We start from the raw sequence: 22,520 nt of genomic DNA on the forward strand, positions 1-22,520 counted from the left end.
GCGCTGGGCGCGGCCGGCTCTGCTGCGCTGAAAACCCCGCGGTGTCGGGGCCGCGGCGAACCGTCCCTCCGCGTCCCTCGGCTGCGCCGCCGCTTCCCACCCACGCGCCTCCTGCAGAAGCGCGCCGCCGCATCCCGAGGGAAGGACCGCGCTCGGGAAGAGGGGGCGCGGCGCGGGCCCCCCGCTCCCGCCCAGGGCGCCCGCGGCCCGGCGCGTGCACTGCGGGCCGGCGCCCGGGCGCGGCCCCGGCGGCCCGACCTCGTCACCGCGCGCTCAAGGCGCCGCCTCCGCCGCCGCCGGCGCTGCCCGGGGGCGGGGACTCGCCGCTGCGGAGACCCAGACGCGGCGGCTGCGGGCGCGCGGGGCAGAGCGGGCGAGAGCGCGGGGTCGCCGGCGGCGGCGGGAGCGGCCCGGGCCTGGGGGCCGGACTTGCAGCGCCGAGCGGCCGCGGGAGGCGCCGCAGGAGGTGAGTGGGTGGCGCGCGTCCCCCGGCGCGCCCTGCTCCCCGCAGCCGCCAGTCCCTTCGTCCCTCCTCAGCCCGGGGTTCGCTCCCGGGGGCTCTGTGCGGGTCCCGGGAGACGCCGCCTGGCTCACGCCCCGGCTGCAGCCTTTTCCCGGCGTCGGCGCGGCCCCGGCTCCGCACCTCGCTGCGCCCGAGCCTTCGCCTCGGCGCCGTCCCCACCCGCTGGGCTCCGTCCCCGGGCGCCGAGGGGCCGTGCGAGGGTTCCTGCCCCCGGAGGCCCGTCGGGGACGGTGCCGGGCCTTGCTTTTTGTTCGTAGCTTGATCACGCGCGTCAGCAGCCAAAGCCTAACGCGTGCGTCCCCCGAAGTCGCACTAGTTCCAGTGCTGTGGGCGAGATGGGCGCGCGGGCCGGGGGCAGGGCTGCCCGCGCCGCGCTCCCGCCCTCCCCGCCCGCCGCCCGGTGCGCTCGGGCCGCCGCGGTTGCCGACGTGGGCAGCGGCCGTGTCCCGGCAGGTGGCCGGGGCCGCGCGCCCGCCCGGGGACCGCGCCGCCCGAGCGCGTCGTGGGGATGCTCCAGGTCCCTCGCCTGTTTTCCACCTTTGGGGATGTGAAGGGCGCACAAGACTTTTGCTCTGCTGTAAAAAGAGTCTTCGGGATTTATATACTTTTTATATTTCACACCCTCTTTATTATTTTTAATGTGGTTTTTTTTTGCGTGGGTTTTTTTTTTTTTTTTGTAAAGCAAAATGGGAAAAATACCTGTTTTGATAAATGTTCTTTTTAGCGGAACTTAATCATTATTTTCGGAATGTCACGATGGTGCTAGCCACGTGCAGACGGCCCGTTTCTAGATTTGCCTTAACAAACTTGGGTGGCTCTCTCCGTTTCCTTTGTCTGCTGGGTCTCCGAGGGCCTAGCGCCTGAAATTATGCAGATGTTGAGGGACATTCCTAGAGACGGATTATCAGGATGTCCAACAGCCCGATGAAATATTTAACAGCTCTGGAGCGACTCTGTGGTTGATGGGCATCAGACTGACTCATATTTAGGCAGTTTCTGGGTTTTGGGGAGCAGTGTAATCTCCAGGAGGTCCTTGTGGTCTCCTCGGCCATTCTAGCACCTCTTCCTTGTGCCGTAGAAGGTAAAACTAAGCTCAAGCTATTGGGAAGATTAATTTTACTTTACTTGTAAATGGAAACCAGTAACTTGCTAACACTGTTCTTAGGCCAGAACTCAGTTTTTAAGGTGTCAGTGGTGAAAAAGACATTGAATAAAGGGAAAGGTTAGCTCTTCAGGACATACTTTGTTCTTCTATGGAGAGGTGATTTTTTTTCATTGGTTTTGCTAAAAATGAAAGACAGGATGAGAGGAAGGGATGCGGGAAGCGTGGGGGGGTGTTGCCAGATTGCAGTGACATTGCTGTTAGGAGCTAAGGATGCCATCTGCTTTCTAACTGCTGGTCCAGTTGTTGATGGGGGTGCAAAGATTTTGCATTCACATATTTTTTTCAGGGATGGGGCAGAAACAGCAGTGAAGATGGTTCACCTGGTCAGCCCCAGGGCTACCCTGAGTTCATTTATGTGGCCACCTTCCCCCAGCAGGGAGGGCAGTGCTGACCTTACTGACAATCCTGTGACTCTGCCGGCTGGGTTTCTGCATCTGAAACATGCAGGGAAGCCTGGCAGAGCCTGGGGAAACTGCCTTTACTGGCTGGAGTGTCACCAAGCAGGCTGTGAGGAGCAGGGAAGTACGGCTCCTTGACAGGCACTTTATCACAAGGAAGCTTGAAGGCAACCTGGTCCCTGCGGGCCATCTCTACCAACCCCTCTTCTAAAGCTGCCTGCGGTCACCAGGAGGGAGGGAGGGGAGATTGGGATGAGGGATGAGAGGCTTGGTGCCCTTGGTTTTCAGTTTTGTTATTATGTTTATCTTTAGAAGAAAATAAGTTGCCTTAGGAAAAATTCATTTCTTTTTTGGTGACCTAATGTGACCTACATGGGTAATAATATGCATAATTGGGGAAAGAAAAAAAAAATACATTTTATTGGTAAACAACTCCCCTCCCCCCAAAAAGAAAACTTTGTTAATTTTTTTAAGCATTTGCAAAAGTAGAGGAATGGTCTTGATAGGCTTTTGCTCTCACCTTAGGAAAGTATGAATGGTATTTCATTTGCCCCCAAAAAGCGTTCTTTGATTGCAGTTTTCTTTCCTAGACTTTCAAGTTACTGATGAAATGACATCAAAAGAGAGACTTGGCTTGAAGTTAAAGAAGTATTTCCTTAATTCTCAGAGAGTCTACTTTGCTTCACACAGAAATTTCTTACACTTTCAGAAAGAAAAAAAATGCATGCGTTCTCAGATATTTACACTTTAATCTCATTTTTCTTTAAAAACCTTCAGGGCTGTATTCACAATATTTCCCCTGGCTAAGATTTTTGAAGATTGATTAGTTCTGGACAAGAAGAAAGTATATGTAAAGTACTATATAATATGGGTACAGTGATACATTTTGTAGTTTGCTGTGGTTTCCAAATTCTTTTGATGATTCTCATCAGTAAAAAATTTTTAACACCTAAAATTTATATGATGTTATATGTCAGTTATATCTCAATGAAATAACCTTTTAGCTCTCCCCATACACACATCATGAGCTATTACTGTTGTCTTGTATCTCAAGGCCCAATATACACTTAGGGCTGGATTCATTGTTAATAACAGTGGAAGTAAAACCCTATTTCAAATACTGCTTCTTGAATTTTGAGTATTTTTGGCCTGTTTCTTGTCAGATCATAGCTTTTTACTTCTTGATGTGGCTCATGCAAAGCTGACTCAGGGTGAGAAACATGCACCTTCCAAACTGGGCTTGTGTTTGCCTGTGCTTGCATTTATTATTATAACTAATTTATGCTTTTTATAGGAATTGTAAAGCTTCATATCCTCTGTAAAGTTTAGTTTAGTTCTAATATGTCAGTCCACTTCACCCTGCAAGTCCTGAAGACAAAGGACCACCTCAGGCACTTCAGCGGTGGTGACAAGTGACCCTGAAGAGAGAGACTCTGAGGATACAGAGTCACTTTCTGCTTTTATCAGCATGGTTAATATTTTGTGGCAGTGTAATAAAATTAGTATACAATAATTAGCATAATTAGTATATACATAACATATTTAAGTTATTATATGTAATACTCGTATCACTAAAACATAGTTGCTATCCTATTTTTTGGATAAAAATAAATATAACTCTGGGATTCCCTTCCCCAGTCCTGTGGAGCATCTTCTGTACTCTCTAGGATGCATGAGCCCTGCTGTAGACAGCTGGTTTCTTATGTTAGCCTCAGGTAATTCTTTCATTTGAGCGTCAGAAGAACCTCACCAAGGCAGGTACAATTGATCTCTCTCTCTTTTTAAAATGAGTAAACAGACTAAAAAGGTCAAGTAATTCCACAACAGTCCCTTTCAGTTAAGTGTTTACTTGGTGACAAGTAAGTGCTCGCATTTAATTTTCACACTAGCCTTAGAAGACAGGCACCAAGGTTACCCCTTTACAGACTATTCCAGAGGGCTGGGAGAAGATGAATAACTGCCAGGCACCCAGGTAGAAACAGGTCCTCATGCTCCACTACATCTCTCGTTTACCTGTCCAAGGCTCAAGATGGGCACCTGGGTTGTCTTTGTGCCCTTTGAGGGTAGAGATCTTTCTTGCTGGCTTGGTGTCTCCAGTGATGGTTCCAGCACAGAAGAGAGCCTTGGAATCTGTTTGAATGAGTTCAGTTTTTTCCCTTCTACTTCATGAACATACATGTGGTATAATCATTTTGTTTCAGGGAAAACTGTAAAATACCATGACTTAATCTTGAAATGCCAAAAATACAGCTTTAAAACTTGCCAATGTTACCAATGTATGTCTTCCTTACATCTTCATTTTTATTGTCACTGTTTGACTTTTATATTAAAAATGTCAGTTTTTAAAAGTATTGCCTTGACAAGTTTTTAGAAGAGACAAATTTATATACTAATTAGTGCTTTAGAAAAAAATTAACTACAGTTCTCTGATTTCAGTGCTGTCAGAACTGGAGGGTCTCGCCCATCCCATCTTGGTCTCTGTTATTTCTAGCTGATGGATTATTCCTTCTCTCTCCCCATTTCTGTGTCAGTGAGGGAGGGTCCTGTATAAGCTGTGTTGCTCTGGACTTAGTGACATTTCATTCTGATTAAAGAACAAATACCTTTGTCCACACACATACAGTGGCTTGGAGATGCCCAAAGGGAGCAAAGAACCTCAGGCTAAGAAGTCACTGCAAGTGGAGTCATTTTAGGTTACTCTTTACTTTGTAGACAAGTAAACGGAAACCTTACTTCTCTGGCGCAGCAGGTAGTAGGTTAAGGTTTGGGAAGAATGTTTGCGGCACAGATGAGAGGTGGGAGACAACGGAAGAATTAAACCAAAGGCCAAAAAGAGCCAGGTGGGTGTGGGGGGGTCAGTGGGGGCATAACATATAAAATTCAACCGTTGAACAGACATTTCTCCAAAGATTAAACACCCCTCCACCATGCCTTTCTGCTTCTTGAAAATAAGTGAGTGCAGCCCTGGCCGGTTGCTCAGCGGTTAGTGTCATCCCGTACACTCTAAGGTGGTGGGTTCAGTTTCTGGTCGGTGTGCATACTCGGGTTGTGATTCGGTCCCCAGTTAGGGTGTGTATGGGAGGCAACTCATCGATGTTTCTCTTTCTCTCTCCCTTCTCTAAAATCAGTAAAAACACTTCCTTGGGTGAGAATTAAAAAAAAAAATGAAAGAAAATAAGTGAGTGCAGCCAGAACAAAATTCACTGTCAGACGTGTCCATGGTGGTCTAGAGAGGACAGTGGTTCTCAAGCTTGTCCTGCATCAGAATCACCCTGAGGGCTTTTAAACACAGATGGCTGCCCCCCCCCCCAAGTCTGTTACCAGAAAATGTGCATTTCTAACATTCTCAGGTGATGCTGATGCTGTTGGTCCAGGGACCACACTTCAAGAACCATGGAACTACGTATAGCAAAGGCTGGCAGCCCTTTTCTGTAAAGGCCCAGATGATATATTTTAGGTTCTGCAGGCCATACCAACTGTATCACAGTTACTCAATTCTTGTGGCCTAACAGCCACAGACAGTAAATAAATGAGTGGGCGTGGTTGTGTTATAGTAAAACTTTATTTGTGGACACTGTAATTTTAATTTTGTGTACTTTTCATGTACACAAAAGTCATGAAGTATTATTATTTTGATTTTTCAGCCGTTTAAAAACTAAGTTTATGGGCTGTGTACAGAAACAGGTGGCTGTCAGCATTCAGTCCTAGGGCTGCAGCTTGCAGACTCCTGAGCTAGAGGAAAAATTGGGAGCTCCTGCTGAGATGTAGTCGGTGTGCGTGTGGGAGGCGGCCTTTCTTTAGAAATCCAAGTGCTGGAAAAAACAGGATGGAACTTCCTGTTCCTCTCATTCATTTTCACTCATCCATCTCTCTTTTTGGTATTTCCACTACATAACATTAAATATGCACATTAATTTTTAAGTGAAAAAAATTTTTAATTGACATATAATTGACACCAACATTAGTTTCTGGTGTAATGATTCGATAGTTGTATATATTGTGAAATGATCACAGTAAATCCAGTTAAAACATCATCACCATACATAGTTATAAAATTCTTTCTTGTGATGAGAAATTTAAGATCTCTCTTAGCAACTTTCACACATGCGTTACAGTATTATTAACTATAGTCACCATGCTGTTAAAGTCTTTTCTTTATAAACTATCAGCTTCCAGAATTGGGAAAAACATGATGTTTATAATGTAATTGTGGATTGGGGAAGTGAGAGGAGAGTCTTTGTACTTCCTGGTAAGTTTTGAAAGCGATTGTAAGAACACAATGGACTTGGTTATTTAACCCTAATGGTTTGGAGCAGGAGTTGCAAACTTTCTCTAAAAGTCCAGATAAATATTTTAACTGGTTTAATCCTCACAATAACCCTATGAGATCTCTGTTTCAACTGTTCAACCCTGCCTTGCAGCCAGAAAGCAGCTATGAGCAATACTTAAAGGAATGGGCATGGCTGTGTTCAGTAAAACTAGATTCCAGAGCAGGCCAACTATGTCCTGCCCATGGGCCTTGGTTTGCTGACCTGACTTGGAGACATTCTTGGGACAGAGTAGAATATTTTTAAACCCTCAAAGAAATGTCAGTGACTAAATTCTTCACGGCCCCCAGTGCTGAGCGGTGTATTCCCAGGTCTTTTTGCTCGTGCAGGGATTTCTGAACTTCCTGCTCTGCTCTGGCCGGCTCTCGGGCCCTCTGATATCCAGGTGAGGCCATTCCCTGAGAAGGAATAAAGGTGCAGCTCCCCCACTGTTGGAGAAGCTGCATTGTCCTGCAGTGGTGACGTGGGTCAAACAAGCTAATCTGATCCTTTATGTTTGCCTGTATGATTAAAAACCCCTGTGTGAAAATAAGGAAGTGAAAAGAAAAAGTATTTAACTCGGAGGTTGAAGGGGCTGATGCATTCGGCTGGTTGCCCATTTTCATACTCTTTTTCTTTCTTTTTAAAAAATATATCTTTATTGATTTCAGAGAGAGGAAGGGAGAGAGAGATAGAAACATCAATGATGAGAGAGTCATTGATTGGCTGCCTCCTGCAGGCCCCCTGCTGGGGATCAAGCCCGCAACCCGGGCATGTGCCCTGAGTAGGAATTGAACCCCGATCTCCTGGATCCTAGGTTGATGCTCAACCACTGAGCCACACTTGGCCAGGCTCTTTTTCTTTCTTTTTTTTTAAAAAAAAGTAATTAGAGCCTGGCCGGGCGTGGCTCAGCGGTTGAGCGTCGACCTAGGATCCAGGCGATCGTGGTTCGATTCCCGGTCAGGGCACATGCCCGGGTTGCTGGCTTGATCAATGACTCTCTCATCATTGATGTTTCTATCTCTCTCTCTCCCTCTCCTGTCCTCTCTCTGAAATCAATAAAGATATATTAAAAAAAAAAAGTAATTAGAGGTCTGTGTTCTCTTATAAAAATTCTTGTCTTAAAAGCCAACAACAGCTTTAACCAGTAGGTCAAATTTTAAAAATTAAGCCAGTAAGAAAGAATCTGCAGTATTTTCATGACTTTTCCAATTTACCAAGAGACTTTTAATGCAGAAACACGATCACTGCAGGAAGCCTGGGGTGCAGAGGTGATATAGGTTAACCATTTTTTTAGTATGTTCAGATACCTGTAATCAAATACGAGACAAATCACAATCTGAAGCCTAAATTACAATAAATGTAATATATCTGATGCAGTATATCTCCCACCCACTTACATCACTCCCTCAGTGCATATAAATTAAATTTAAGGTGGGGGGAAGGAGAGTGTTTATAGTATTTGACAGCTGTAGACTCTGGCGCTGAATTACTGCCTGAAGTCGTCTTCAGTCTTTGTCATGTCTCACCTGTATCTGCCCCTTATATTCAGCACAGTGGTTACTACAGTAGTCACCAGAAGTCAGTGGTGGAGCACCTCGCAGACCTGAAGGATGAGTGTTGGCCCTTCCTTCCTCACGGTCACCTTCTTACCTGGGCAGCCCTGTGCCCATCGGGAGCCCAGGCTCTCCTAACCGTGCCCTCTGGGCAGCTGCACACCTTCCTGGCCAGCAGAGCACTGGGTCACCGTGAGGGGCTTCTGAGGCTGGACTCACATTTGGCTTCCTCGAACCCCTCTTTTTTCATAAGATGGCCTGGTCTGGACGTCTGCTGCTGCAGCGGCACCTGCGAGTCGGCTCCGGGTGATGGCAGCTACTGCTGCTGCAACGGACGGAAGAGTCAGGGGTCAGAGGAGGAAGGCAGATGGTTGGTTTCTGTTAAGTAGAATGATCGTGGGAGGAAAACATTCATCACCTTTCCTTATAGGAAAAGACTAGATCTAGAAATAATTTGTATTCGTTTTTCCACCTCTAATAATGATAATAATAAACACTGAGTAATTACTCTGTGCCAGATGTGGTTTTAAGCACTTCTCATATCTTAACTCATTTGCTGATTATAACCCTACGAGGAGGACAGTGAGGCACAAATGGGCCCTGTGGCTCTACGAGGTGGAACCAGGATCCAACATTGGCCGTCTGGTTTTAGTATTTGTTCTCTCAACACCATCCTGAGCTGCCTGGTGCTAGCACAGCACCCGACTCATGGTGGCTACTCAATAAATTTTTTATTGACTGTCTAAGGGAATGAGAATATTAAACAGTCATCTATACGCTTCCCTTGAAGTGAGAACTGAGTTCATATTCTGTTTTCAGACTTAAAGTACACACACCCACTGACTTGTAGCTGCTGGAATAACCAAAGGTCATTGAAGGATCCCGTCTAAAATTATATCGTTAGGGAATTAGGTATATGGCTGTGATATTTCATCTGCTGGAATATGGGGGTGAGATGCCCCCTCACACTGGTGGAGGATTCCGTGACGCCCCGTATGGGAAGCACCTGGTCAGTGCATCTCACATAGTAAGCGCCCCACTGGTTTACTCTCCCTTCCCAGGAACTCCTGGAGGCCAGTTTGGAATTCAGAATTTTTTTCAGAATTCAGAAGATAATAAGATGCATTTATTATATATTATGTGACAGCCCCAGGAGGATCTGCTGCAGCATCCCACAGTCAAACACTAATTTTTCTGTAGCAAGATGTATGAATATTCACACAAAGGGAGAAAAGTAATGTCGATTTTTTAGCATCTTCAGGTGAGTTCTGGTAAGACTATGATCTGATTTCAGGTCAGGTTTTGTTGCTGGCTGAGGGATTAAAAATCCCTTTGGGTTTTTAGAGCATTTTGGATTTTAGAATTGTGGGTAAGGGACTGTACACCTGGATACGAGATTGTAAACACAGTTGAGGATGTAGAAGAGTGTGTGTCGCAGCATTGTTGGAAATAAGCCTAGAAAATCCTGCTGGCCCTCGAGAGGAGATTGACTAAGTAAATCCTGGTACACAGTGGTGCCCTGGTCAGCCCTTGAAAAGGAATGGAGCAGACCGTAATGTGCTATCGGGAAAAGGGCGACAAGATGTATTACTAAGTGAGTCACGCCATGTACAGAACAGTGCGAGTGATCTTGTTTGCTTGTAAATGCATCAAAAAACATTGAGAATGACATCGAGGAACGTGGCTGCTCATTGGAATAACCTGGGGAGATTAGGAAACACCAGCACCTGGGCCCCGCGGTAAGCCTGTTCAGAATGAGAGGTGGAGGAGCGGGGCCAGGCCTCGGCACAGGCGCACCTCGGAGGTAGTGCCCGTTCAGTTCCCGGCCACCGCAGTAAAGCGTCTTACGAGAAAGCACGTCGTAATCTTTTTGCTGGTGGAAGGCCTTGCCTTCCATTTGTTAAAAACACAACACCTGTGAACTTCAGTAAACCGAAGAGCAATAAAACAAGGCATGCCTGTATTAAGAAAGGACTCACTCAGTGACGCACTTAGAAATGCCATCGGGTAAGAGTGGGCTCTGCCAGCGCTCCTGTGTTCTCACAGGAACTTGACCTCAGAGGTGAGTCCCTGGTGGTCTTTCCCACCCTCAATAAAAGCTGTTATTGTTGCCCTCCCTCTGATAAGGTCCTGTTTTATCAGGCTCAGCAAAAGCCTTTTGGCAAAGTCAACTTTCCTTGCCCTTGGTGCCAGGTGCTGGCATCCAGCCAGACCTGGTGTTGCGTTGAAGCCCATGAACCAAATTGATGGCTCCTTTCTTACCAGCTGTGTTTGCGTGTTGTTTGAGAACGTAGCGCTCTTTGCAGCTCTCAAAGTCTCTGTTACTTGGATGTGCTGTGTGGCTTAGTGTGCTGCAGTTGCACAGATAAGGGCCTTGTGCGTCCTGTGACTTACACAGTGGGACTTCACACTCCTCCAGGGTGCTTTCCTGCTTTGCTCAAGAAACTCTTTAGCTGGTGCCCTTAGTAATTCTGTCCCCGTGTTACGAGGAAACCCAAGCATAAGAGAAATTGTTACTTGCCGAGGTCTATGAGCGTGTCCCAGGGAGCCAGCCACACTGCCCAGTGTGGGTGCTGCTTACCTGTTCTCCCTCCACAGCTTCATGTTTCAAGAAGACGCCAGACGTGCCTTGGTTGTGATGCCCTCCTTTTGGTTGTGACGATGGACGTGGCCTGCTTCCGGCATGGAATACAAATATTGAGGCTTACGCATTTGCATTTATTTTGCAGATTCTCAGCCTGGCCTATGAGATGATGGGACTGGGAAACGGGCGTCGGACCATGAAGTCACCGCCCTTTGTGCTGGCTGCCCTGGTGGCCTGTATCATTGTCCTGGGCTTCAACTACTGGATTGCAAGCTCCCGGAGCGTGGATCTCCAGGTATTTTGCTTGTTTGTTTTGTTTGTGTGGCTGTCGTAGAGTATTTAACGCTGCTGGGTGGTGGGGTCCGAGGGGTTTGTATTTACCGCCACCTGCGACGTGGCTCAGTGGTGTGTGCCCGTTGTAATGCAAGTTCAGGCTCTGTGTGTGCCCCCGTGTCGATCAAGCTCCTCAACCCTCATTTTTTAAGCCCTCAGTCTTCCTTTAGCGAGAATCCTGTTATCCCAGTTTAGCAAGAATCCCCTTACTCTGGATGTCTCTTTAATACTTTTCCACATACTGACCCCGTCCGTCTGCTCTTTGGCTGTAAATCCTTGGCTGTCTTTGCTGGATTCAGAGCTGAGCACAGTTTCTCTGCCCTCCTGCCCCAGTCATGACCCCTAGTCTCTAATAAAGTTTTCTGTACTGTTTGAACAAGCATCAGACCAGTTTTCCTCCAACAGTACATTATATAAATAATCATCGTCCTTTGTACACAGCTCTACAAGGTTGGGGCTTTATTTTCCCCATTTCACAGGTAGGCAGACTGAGGCACAGAGAGGTAAAGTGCCCAGGGAGCTGGGATTCCAACCCAGCCTGTCTGATGTCAGAGCATGGGCTCCTCGCCCTGGAACTTCATCCACCTGAGTGTTTGGCCTCCGCTCCTGCTTACCCATGAGGGGTGTGTAGTGCCTTGGAGCCCTGTTCTCTGCACAGATGTGTCTTGGTGTCCAGAGTTGGAGGATTTGGTCTGTTTTTAGGAATTTCGTCAGATAGGGAGTGGTTAAGTGCACTGTTAGTGGGGGAAAAAGAAACTAAATATTTGAGCAGCAGTTCACTCCAGTTAAAGCTTGAGGCATTTTATGTACTGATTTAAACCTCACAAAATCCCGCGCAGGGTGTGGTGGCGTTTCCATGGAGACAGGCAGTGGAGATAGTTGCTTCTAGACTGTTTCTCTAGAAAAACTTGCTGTAGCTTCTACCCGGTTGACTTAAAGATTGGGCCTTGGGCACACACCGTGTGCGCGAGGCTTGCAGCTGGCTTTGGGGCCCGGGTTGCTCAGGGGGTCTGGTATCCAGGGGCGGCTTGGCGGGGGCCCTCACGCTGCGGTGTCCTTGCAGACGCGGATCATGGAGCTGGAAGGCAGGGTCCGCAGGGCGGCTGCCGAGAGAGGCGCGGTGGAGCTCAAAAAGAACGAGTTCCAGGGAGAGCTGGAGAAGCAACGGGAGCAGCTCGACAAAATCCAGTCCAGCCACAACTTTCAGATGGAGAGCGTCAACAAGTTGCACCGGGACGAAAAGGCAAGGCCTGCCCTGTGCTCCTCCCGATCGGTCTGAGCACCGGTTTATACGCCGTCCAGTTCTTCCCCGCGGGAGGGTGAGCCGCTGTGTGTATATGGATGTAATGAAATGGAATTAGCCCCTCGACGAGGCTTTGGGGATCTCCCCCCATCTGCCCATTAGTCCTTGGGTGGGTGGGCTTCTTGTAAAACCCTTTGCAATGTTGAGAAATGGGAGAAATGGAAAGAACTCTCTTAGCATCAGATTTATCCCACTGTTGGCTTTTTCTTCTTAGTGTCTACAAACGAGTTAAGTCCCTACTCCAGGCCTGGCCTGGGCTGGATGTTTGTGTCTCAAGAGTGACGTTTGTGCCCTCGGTATAGCTCTTGGGTTGGAAGGGTTGCAGGCCTCTAAATAAGTAGTAACAGAGAGGGGACTCAGAATGCTGGCTTTTAAGTTAAAAACAATTTTCATCAGTGGATGGTAGATACTTCCAGTGGGACTTCAGCTGATTCTTGAGGGTTAGACTGTTGTTCCACTTTCCTTTTTTGCCTCCTTATGTGTTGCGGAATTAGGTATGTGTATGACCCTTTGACTACAGAAGTGCAGTTATGTGAGTTCATGTGTATTGATACAACTCGGTGGAAGCCCTTGTATAGTCTGTCATTTCATGAGTTGCATATGAGATGGGGTATACAGCTTTGTTTTGAAACAGAAATGATTGTGAATAAGTCATCCTTAAATAACTTCCAAAAAAGTCATCTTTCTTAATTATCAAAATGTTGTAGACAGTTTTGGAAATTCAAAGAAAAGAATTAAAATCACCTGTAATTCCACCGCTCAGAAATTAACCACTGAGAAGCACCTATCCCCTTTTAACAAAAATAGATCCCATCTAAGCTTTCCTAGCTTATTGTTACAGCCAAGCTTTTATAAATGTAGGTTTGCCGTGAAAGTTGTAGAATGGGAAGGGGGCTTTTTAAGTGATAAACATATTTGAACACATCTAGTTTTTGCATATCATAAAAAAGGACCCAGAAACTTTTGTCTTATTATGTATTGTTATTTTGGGGGTGTTGAGGCAACCACTTCAAAGGTGGAAAATCGGGGTGTAATTTGAGATAAGAGAATTCTTCATAAACGCTTGCTGAAAGAAACTGTAGTAGATTACCTTGATACCTGATTGGCTTGTGGGGCTGGGCTGGGATAGGAGGAACTATCTCTGACTCAGGTGAGCAGGATTGCACATTCATGTGCTATTTCACTTACTTATTGGTACGTAACAGATCACCCCCAAACACAGTGATTTAAAACCATGACAGACAACATCTATTTTGCTTATATGCCTGCTGTTTGGGAGGGCTCCGTGGGGGCAACTTGTGTCTATTCCACGCTGTGTCACCGTCTGGGGCGCCTCAAGGCCTGGGGGCAGAAGGTTTCCTCACTTGTGCCTGGCGATCAATGACCCGAGGCCTCAGTGGGGCTGGGGCTGAAGCACCTACATGTGGCTTTTCCACAGGGCTGCTTGGCTTCCTTGAAGCCTGGAGGCTGGGTTCCCAGGCCGAGCATCCTGACAGAGGGAGGGAGGGTCTGAGCCAGGAGGAGGCTATCACCTTTCTGTGAGTTTCTCAGGGCTGCCATAACAAATTACCATACACTGGGTGGCTTAAAGCAAGATGAATTTATTCTTTCATGGTCTGGAAGGCTTGGAAGTCCAAAATCAAGGTGTCAGCAGGACCTCGAAGGCTCTGTTGGAGGATATTTCCTTGCCTCTTGCAGCTTCTGGTGTGTGCCAGCAATCTTTCACATTACTCGACTGCACATGTATCGCTCCGATCTCTGCCTCTGTTCTCACAGGGCCGTGTTTCCTCCAGGTCTCTGTATCTTTGCCTCTTCTCATCAGTCACGTGGATGTAGGACCCACCCTCATGACTTCATCTTAATTACAGCTGCATAGACCCTGTTTCTGAATAAGTTTTTCATAGGTTCATTTATAGGCTCTGGGTGAACATGAATTTTTGGGGTACAACCCATGGCACCTTTTTTGTGGTCAGCAGAGTCATTTCCTCTGCGTTAGCTAGAAGTGCGTCACTAAGGCCAGCCCAAATTAAAGGGTGTGGAATTAGACTCTATCTTTGAAACAGTGTCAAAAACCTGAGGTCACATTTTAAACCACCAAATTTGCGGGGGTATAAATAATCTTTACACGACCAGCAGTGAGACACTATTTTCTTTTTAGATTTATATGCGTGTATGTATAAAACACGTTTTTAAGGGACCCAAGTAGAAACAGACCCTCAGGTTTTAGTTAGTGTTTTGGCAAAAGCTAACAGAGATTCACTTGTGAAGGTCGGCATTTCTTCTACGGCCGGCACAGAGTGGTTTAATTCATTCGTTTATCTTGTTGGAGGGCTGGTCAGTCTTTTTGGGTCTGAAGACGTACTGAGATCTTCGGAACTCTCCTGGTTCCTGGCTGCTTGGTATCTACACAGTCGCCCTAGAGGCATGTGAGGGACAAATTGTCTAATACCGGAAATGCTTGGGGAAGAATCAGAAGACCCTGAGTTACTTGGTAGCACTCCATCCAGGGAATGTCCAGCTCCCTGCTATTGTGTACATTTTTGTTTGCCACAAGTTGGAGTCTGAAGTAGCTACATTTTCTATATTTTTTGTTTGTGACATTCTTTCTAGGCTGGTTTCTTGCAGCCATTTATCTGATGTTGAAATGTAGACTTTTCATTTATTATTAAAATATGTAAATTAACAGTGCAGTAGTGCAAAGAAAATCACTTGAGTTAACATTTCATTTGTAATGGAAATACAGTTCTGTGTCATTCCTGAAGGGGAGCAACTGATCTAAAAAAGAAATATTGATGAATAGAAGAAAAGAAGGGGGAATGTTGGCGACATGTTAGCTTATTTGTGTCCAGAAGAGAAAAGCTTACAAATAGAGGCCACGGGGAAGGTAGAGGGATGACAGGCCGACTGTTCACCTGCCTTAGCCTCACCTTTGTCACTCCCCGGTGTGACCTGCACCTGCATTGAGGTGGCTTCAGTGAGCGTCCTGGTTTCTCCTCTCTTTGCCTGGCAACTCAGGACATGAGGAGACTCTGTCGGGCCTTACTTGAGGGTGTGTGGCATGAAAAAAACATGTTTTAGAGGGCTTTCCTATTGTGAATGACAGGTTAGTGGCGTTTTCATGGTTGTCGGGCAATGAAAGAGAGGAGAGCTGATATGGTTTGTGTCCTGGGTTCTTGTGGAGCTTTGGACCTGGGCTGGGGGCTGCTTCTTTCAGCTATAGCAGCATTTGTTTATGTCAGTGATTTCTCAGTAAGATTCTGCCTCTTAGAAAGTGACTAATGCTAAGAAGTTTGGCCATTTGTCCCACTTTAGAGTCCTTTCACACATAAGAACACATTTAATTTTTCAAAGTGCCCGACTGGGAGACAGGTGTTATGCCTCTGAAAGCTCATTGCTGGCTCTAGGGACCTGCAGAGTGGCCAGCGGGGGCTGGGCCCAGGCTGCTGGCTCCACCGCTGAATTCCCCTGTGGCAGGACACAGTTCTCGGGGTGTTCCAGTTTCTCCTCTCCGGGTCAGCTTTTCTTGCGCACCTGAGAACGAGGTGATACTCTTCTGGAGAGGTGCTTTTTTGAGGACCAGAGTGGACTTGTGCAGATCGATGTTGTTTCTTTGATTTTTATCACCTCTTATCCCTGTGACTGATGGAAGAACCAAGGGTTCTGGAAAAGCTTTTCTGTCCTTATTCCCATTAATTTTCTGATTTTCTGTGTTCAGTTGTGTCTGCTCAGTTTTCTGCCGGATGCTGGTCTGTGCCCAGCTGTGGACCAGGCTGTCTGGTGTCTGTACATGTCCCATTGCGTGCTGGAGAAACACGAGTAAATGAGTCTGTTGGGGTCAGTCGTAGACAGAGAAATCACTCTGGCTGTTTGAAGCAGAAAGGGAGGATTTGGTACAGGAAGTAGGTGCCGACGGAATGGTGGGAAGGGCCTGGAGGAGCAGTCTTGCTGGGATGGCTCCTGTCAGGACTGGCCCCAGGGCCCTGACCCAGAGGCTGAACCAGGAGGCTGCTGCTGCAGCCTTAGCTCAGAGACAGGGCACCACACTCCCTGCCCCATTCTGCACCTCCAGTCCCCTAATCCTGTTCAGCATTCCAGTCGCAAGTGAATGCATCTGATTGGATTTAAATCCCACGGGGCATGAGTCTGGGAAATGTACTTCAGCTTTCAAGCCTCTCCAGGAAGGCACAGTAAAGGTGGTGTCCGCACACGTGGGGGAGCCCACCTCCATCTTCCAGCAGCCAGGCAGGGTGGGGGTGTCCAAGTGCTGTGTGAGTCACAGGAGAGCTGTCCTCAGGTGTCTCATCTGGAAGCCAGGTGAATATGTCCCTCCAGGGGGTCAGGAGGACGGAACAGCACCAGAGGCTGGTGTTGGGCATATAGGGAGTGCAGAGGAACATAGGGGCCCTTTCCCACAGGGTCTTTTAAGCCACTTATAGAGTTTGGGCTTGAGTTGGAGGACAGGGGACCCATCACAGGTTTAAGCTGTGGATCAAAGTCATGAGATCAGATCTGGGAGCTTAAAAGGCAGGCCCTGGCCCCTGGGGAGCATCCTTAATGGGGAGCACGGCAGAGAGGAGGCAGACCAGTCAGGCAGCTCTTGAAATGTTCGAAGCAAAAATTGTGCTGAGTTGAGGTAAGAGCAGAATGAATTCTGCAAGGTGAGCAGATTAAAGACATCCAGCAGGAGGAATGGACGGGCCTGGGTGACAGGTACAACATGGAGAGGGGAGGGAGAGGCTGCATAGAGGCAGAAAGTGGAAAGCAGGTGAAATAAACCCATCAAAAATCTGTTTCCCTGAAAAAAAGTGGGTTTCAGAAGACTTGCAGTCTTTTCAGATTGTTAATTCTCTAGTTTGCCATTGGATGTGACCTTCAAAGATAGCTTTGTAATTAAACTTGAGTTATTTACCTCCCACATTTGAAAAAAACAAAATTAGGAAAAATGGCAAAACACTGCCGTTTACAAAGATGCCCTTTTCTGCACTGTCCCTGAATTGTAGCCGTTTGTCCTCCACGCCTTCCCCGCCCTGTGTGTCTTCCCAGGGGAAGGGGCCTGGGGCCTGTCGCTGGACCTCAGGAGGAAACTTGGGGAAAGCTTACTTGATTCAAGACTGATTTGATTTTACAATAGGCCTCGGATTATTCCACAGGGAGGGCGTTACCTTGCAGTGAGGATTCCCCGTGATGACAGTGGTTGAGCAGATGTGGCTGTTTTCTATGCATTCCTCTCTTGTTCTGCAGGCACAGGAAAAACCCTGCAGAGGGACTCGCTCTTGATCTTGGCATCTTTCTTACTGGAAAGAGCCTTGCCATGTTTCGTTGCTGTAGGAAGTGCTGCGGACACCCAGGGGGTGCTCCTGGGCTGGCCGGCCTGTTCTCTCTTCACTCAGATCCCTGCCCCTCTGTTCACTCTGCTTAACCCAGCACGGCAGGACATGTGTTTGATGTGACACACAGAGAGGAAATCTGACCTTGCTACCTTTTTTCCCATGTGTTTCCTCTGTGGTGCTGACAGGCGTGTGGGAGGGGGCCTGTGACCTTCCTGCGGGAGAGCCCTACGCGGGCTCTGTTAGCAGCACTGGCTGTGGCCTTGTAACCTGCACACTTAACTCCGTTTTCGTTTTCTCTTTAGTCCCATATCTGTGTACACCTGTGTGCAGGGGTCAGGATTTCACCTCCCCACAGGTGAGGGCGGAGACGTTGCTCGGATTCCCAGTGGGAAGGAAAGAAGTCAAGCCAGGGAAGGGGCTCAGCCAGGACGTCTCCCGCCTCCGTGCCGGGTGGGTGAGGTTGGAACCTGCCGTAAGCGCCAGCCCCACACTGTCACGGTGGCGTTTCCTGGCTGAGTAAAGAGCGAGCCAGGGAATGCTCCCGACCGCTGGTGCTGTCTGCTGCGTAAGGACACAAGGACCTCCTGGCAGAGCTATTTTGGGCGTAGAGAAACGGGGCCTGCATGCTTTCTGGATAGATGGTATATTGTTTTTCTAAACCTCCATATAGAGTTACGCTTAATCTCCCCACGACCTTGCACGAAGACCCATGACTTGAGCCCCTTCTCCTGCCCTGAAAGCCTAGACCCGCCTTCCTGCCCAGACCTTCCTTCCTGCCCTGGGCCCCTCCACGAGGACCCCCCTGCGCGCTCTGTGTGTGTGTCTGCTGAGCTGTTGCACACACTCATCTCCTGTTCGTGCTCTCACACTCGCATTCTCACGCTCGCTCACTCCCATCCATGCCCTCACACATCAGTTCACTCCCCCCCCATTCTTTGTGTTTTTTTGGGCATCTTTAAAATCGTGGTAAATATACATCATACAGCAGTGACCATTTTCACCGTTGTAAATGCGAAGTTCATTGGCACCAAGTCCCACCGCCACCACCATCGGTCTCTCGACCTTTCTCATCTTCATCGGAAACTCCGTACCCATTAAACAGGAGCTCGCCATGCTCTGTCCCCCAGGTCCTGGCGACCCCCATTCTACTTTCTGTCTGAATTTGACTACTCGGTGCCCCTCGTGTAAGTGGAATCATGCTTTGTCCTGTTGTGACTGGCTTATTTCACTTAGCTGATGTCTTTAACACACTCACCTTCTTACACGGATGCATTCACGCTCTCACACACACGCTCACACACACAAACTCACTCCTACCGTTTACTGGACCTTGAATGACTCAAGCTGCACGTTCTTATACTTTCTGGAGTCCTGCGTTTCTTTAACCCCCGCGTTCATCTTCAGTTGAACACGTAGGCCCAGTCTCTCTCTCTCTCTCTCTCTGAGCGCCTCCTCTGTGGGTTGGGACGCAGCCTCTCTGCTGCCGCCAGACTTTTGAGATCCTCGGTGTCATCTGCGCCGTGCACACCTCTCCCTCACTCCTGTCACCTTTGGTTGAGGGCCCTGCCTGGCCATCTCCCCACCCAGCAGTGGGCCGAGGGCAGGGGTGTGAATCGCTCATCTCTGCGCCTCCAGGCCCTGGCTCACATGGACGCAGGATGCACACACTGTGCCGGCTTGCTGAGTTCTGAATTATTCACGTGGCTCTCTGGCCTGAGAACAGCTGTGCTCCTCAGTGCCCTCCCCCACCCCATCCACCCGAGGGAGCTGTGGATGAACAGGTCTCTCCTGGCCCCTTCACAGGGAAACGGCTTTCTCCTGCTGGTGCTTGCTTCCCGGGGGGCTTAGGATCGCAGGCATTTGGGGGATTGAAGGATGCTTGTGGTTGTCAAGACTAGTGGTTTTCAATCTAGGAGCACGTGGTAGAGAGGCTAGGGGCCAGGCAGGCTGACCTGGGCCCCCCAACCCCCTGGCTCCACTGTCAATTTTTTTATGTAGACAGCTGTTAACTGATTAAACCTCCAGCCTCCAGGGGCCATTTGGAAATGTAGGGGTGGGGCTTTTTTTTTTGGTTCTTGGTGACACATGGACAAGGGTGATACTGGCATTTAGAGGGAAGCAGAGCTATACATAGGCTGCCATGTGGGGGGCGGGGAGGGGAATAGTTATCCCACCTGAAATGCCCGTAATGGGCCCCTATTAGAACACTGCAGGCCGACCTTTTGGGTTACGGCTGGGGAATATTGGGCCAGGAAAAGTTGAGTGGTGTGTCCAAAGTCAAGGAGCAAATCAGTAGCAGACCCCACCCCAGGATCTATAGAACCTTCTGTCTTCTTTCTTTCCCACCTTTCAAGTCTTTTCATTTTCTTCAAGAAAATACCCCCATCTTCTCTCTGTTGTGAAATTACAAGTACGAATAGCACACTGGAGAGATCTGTTCCTCTTAAAGGCCTTGAACCTACCCAAAATTTCCTTTAGGAAACAGAGGTTAACTTCAGCATCTTCTAACTGACCTTTTCCACTAAAACAAACCTTGAAGTTAAGATTCAAAAGAGAATTCATTCTTAGCTTTGCTTTGCAGTTTTAATTATTAGCCACATGACAGGATTCGGTGTGTCTGCCTGCGTATGGAGACCAGTCGTGGAACATTTTAAACATGAAAAAGTAGATGGGATGATTTACTGGACCCCCCATGTGTCTAACATCCAGCGTCAGTGATTATAACTCATACTTTTTCACTATTAAATATTTCAGTATATATCTCCAAGAGGTGGGGTCTTCTCTTTCCCATAAATCCAGTAAATCCTTTACATCAAACTGCCAAACTGTTTTCCACAGTGACTGCACCATTTACGCTCTCATCAGCTGTGTGTGAGGGTCCAGTTCTTCCACATCTTCGTCGATACGTATCCCCCCCCCTTTTTTTTTTACTTGTCATTGACCTGGTATATGTTAAGTGGCATCTTCTCATTTTGGTTTGATTTCTCTTGACTTATGCTTGCTGAGCATCTTTCACATACTTATCTGCCATTTATGTATTTGAATAGGCATTTGAAGAAATGCCTATTCAAAGCCTTTCCCCAACTTGTTTCTCTTTCCTTAATGTCACTACTAGAGAATTTAAAATTCCTGCGTGTGGCTAATATATTTCTGTTGGATGGCACTTCTCTGGGAGATTTTGAAATTCCTGAGGGGTAAAATGAAGACACTAATGAATACTTCATATCTTCCCTTCATGCTTAATACCAAGCCCAGGTCCCTAAGGTGAAGTTTTCCATTTTAAGGTTCATCTCCCCGAGGCACTAACAGGAATATCATTACCAAGACGTTATCCAGGCACCTGAGAGCCAGTGGGGTTGACAGGGTTGGATGGTTTGAGGATCCTCTTTAGCAAGGCTTAGAGTATTAGGGTCCACCCTCCCCTTCAAGGCAGGTTGGTTATTTTAATGAGCCAGATAAATGTAGCAGTAAAAGTTACCTCTTTTTTATAATGCAGTTAGCATCACACTTCAGTGAGCTTCTCAAAAATTAGTACTTTAAAATTTTATCCGTTTACGTAGCTTACTGAGCTTACAGAACATCATTCATTGCAGATTTACTGCTTTGGAAATGTACTGTGAAATGCTGAGCTTATTTTTCTAGGAATCTAATTTAGAAATAGTTTGATCAAATATACTTGTTTCCCAGAATACAGTGGCGATAATGAATCTGTATGTGGAGGACTCCTCTTGAGATCTTCCGCGTTCAGTTCCCTGTTACGTTCCTGTGGCACTTCCTGCGCTTCCTTACCTGCTGCTGAGCGTTCCCAGGGGACGGTCCCCGCACACCCGGAGGGGCAGCAACCCCAAGTCACTCTGCACCAACATGTGAAAAACAACCGGGTTGACTGTATCATTCGTTTAAAAATAATTTTGTTTAATGCAGGTGGTTTTTTTCTTTTTGTTGAACTCCCCAAAGAGCGATAAGCAGTTTCATTGTTTTCCTGAAAATGATCCGACAAGATTTACAATATAAATGATAAAACTGCATATAAAAGCTTGATGGAATTTTATGATCCTTTCCTCATTTACTGAAGTGGAGACTGTATTTTTTGATGCATAAGTAAGTAGGTGGAGGAAGACAACTAAAATATATTTTCTTGGGCAGAATATAGTCACATGGGAGACTGAAATATCTCCAGATACCTCAGAATGTAGCAATTTCTGAACCTTCCTAATCCCCCAGACAGTTGCAAACTCCATATGGATTTTTTGGGGGTGGGGCTAAGGGGAATGAGTAGAGAAGGGACAAGTCAGATTGCCATAATTTTTATATTGCCAAAATTTAGACATGATTTACCCAGGAGATGGCCATTTTTGAGATGTAACCAGTGTATGATCATTTAAGTGTTCTTTTTCTGTTTCTGTTTGTTTCAGCCCCGGTGTTCGGAGGGAAGGAGTTTTTGATGCCTAGGCGAGGTGGAAGTTTAAGTGTACAGTTCGGTAGCTTTAAATATATTCATGTTGTTGTGCAAAAGAGCTCTAGATATTTTTTACCACGCAACACTGAGACTCTGTGCTCATTCAACCCTAATTTCCCTCCCTCCTCCCTCAGGACTTGGCAACTATCCACCTTTCTACCTTCTGTTTCTATGATTTTGACTGCTTTAGAGCCTTCGTATGAGTGGAATTGTACAGTATTTGTCCTTTTGTGACTGAATTGTTTTGCTTAGCATTGTGTACTCGAGGTCCATCCATGGTGTAGCCTGTGTCACTCATTTTTAAAGGCTGCATAATACTCTATTGTATGCACATTTCCTTTACCTATTGAGGGACACTGGCTCCTGTGAATAGTGCTGCTATAAAACATAGGGATGCAGATGTTGCTTCAAGATCTTGCTTTGAGTTCTTTCAGATATATACTCAGAAGTGAGAATACTGGATTATATGATCATCTTTTTTGTTTTTAGTTGAATAGGTGCAAGCCTTTTCCAAGATTAGCAGGAGCTGCAAGCTATGTAAATCGGATTTCCTGCTGTGCAG

General features: G+C 47.2%; 1 protein-coding gene across 1 annotated transcript in view; it reads left to right on the plus strand.

Annotated features, from left to right (window-relative positions):
• Positions 1–310: 310 nt before the first annotated feature.
• Positions 311–22,520, plus strand: part of GOLM1 (golgi membrane protein 1) — a 43,752-nt gene continuing 21,542 nt past the window's right edge. The window contains exons 1-3 of the mRNA XM_081151557.1: positions 311–466; positions 10,679–10,828; positions 11,930–12,109. Coding sequence (XP_081007683.1) covers positions 10,700–10,828; positions 11,930–12,109 — 309 coding nt within the window. The 5' untranslated portion in view covers positions 311–466; positions 10,679–10,699. The remainder of the gene's footprint in view (positions 467–10,678; positions 10,829–11,929; positions 12,110–22,520) is intronic.

The sequence above is a fragment of the Miniopterus schreibersii genome (assembly GCF_964146895.1).
Source record: "Miniopterus schreibersii genome assembly, chromosome: 11".
Taxonomy (NCBI): domain Eukaryota; kingdom Metazoa; phylum Chordata; class Mammalia; order Chiroptera; family Miniopteridae; genus Miniopterus; species Miniopterus schreibersii.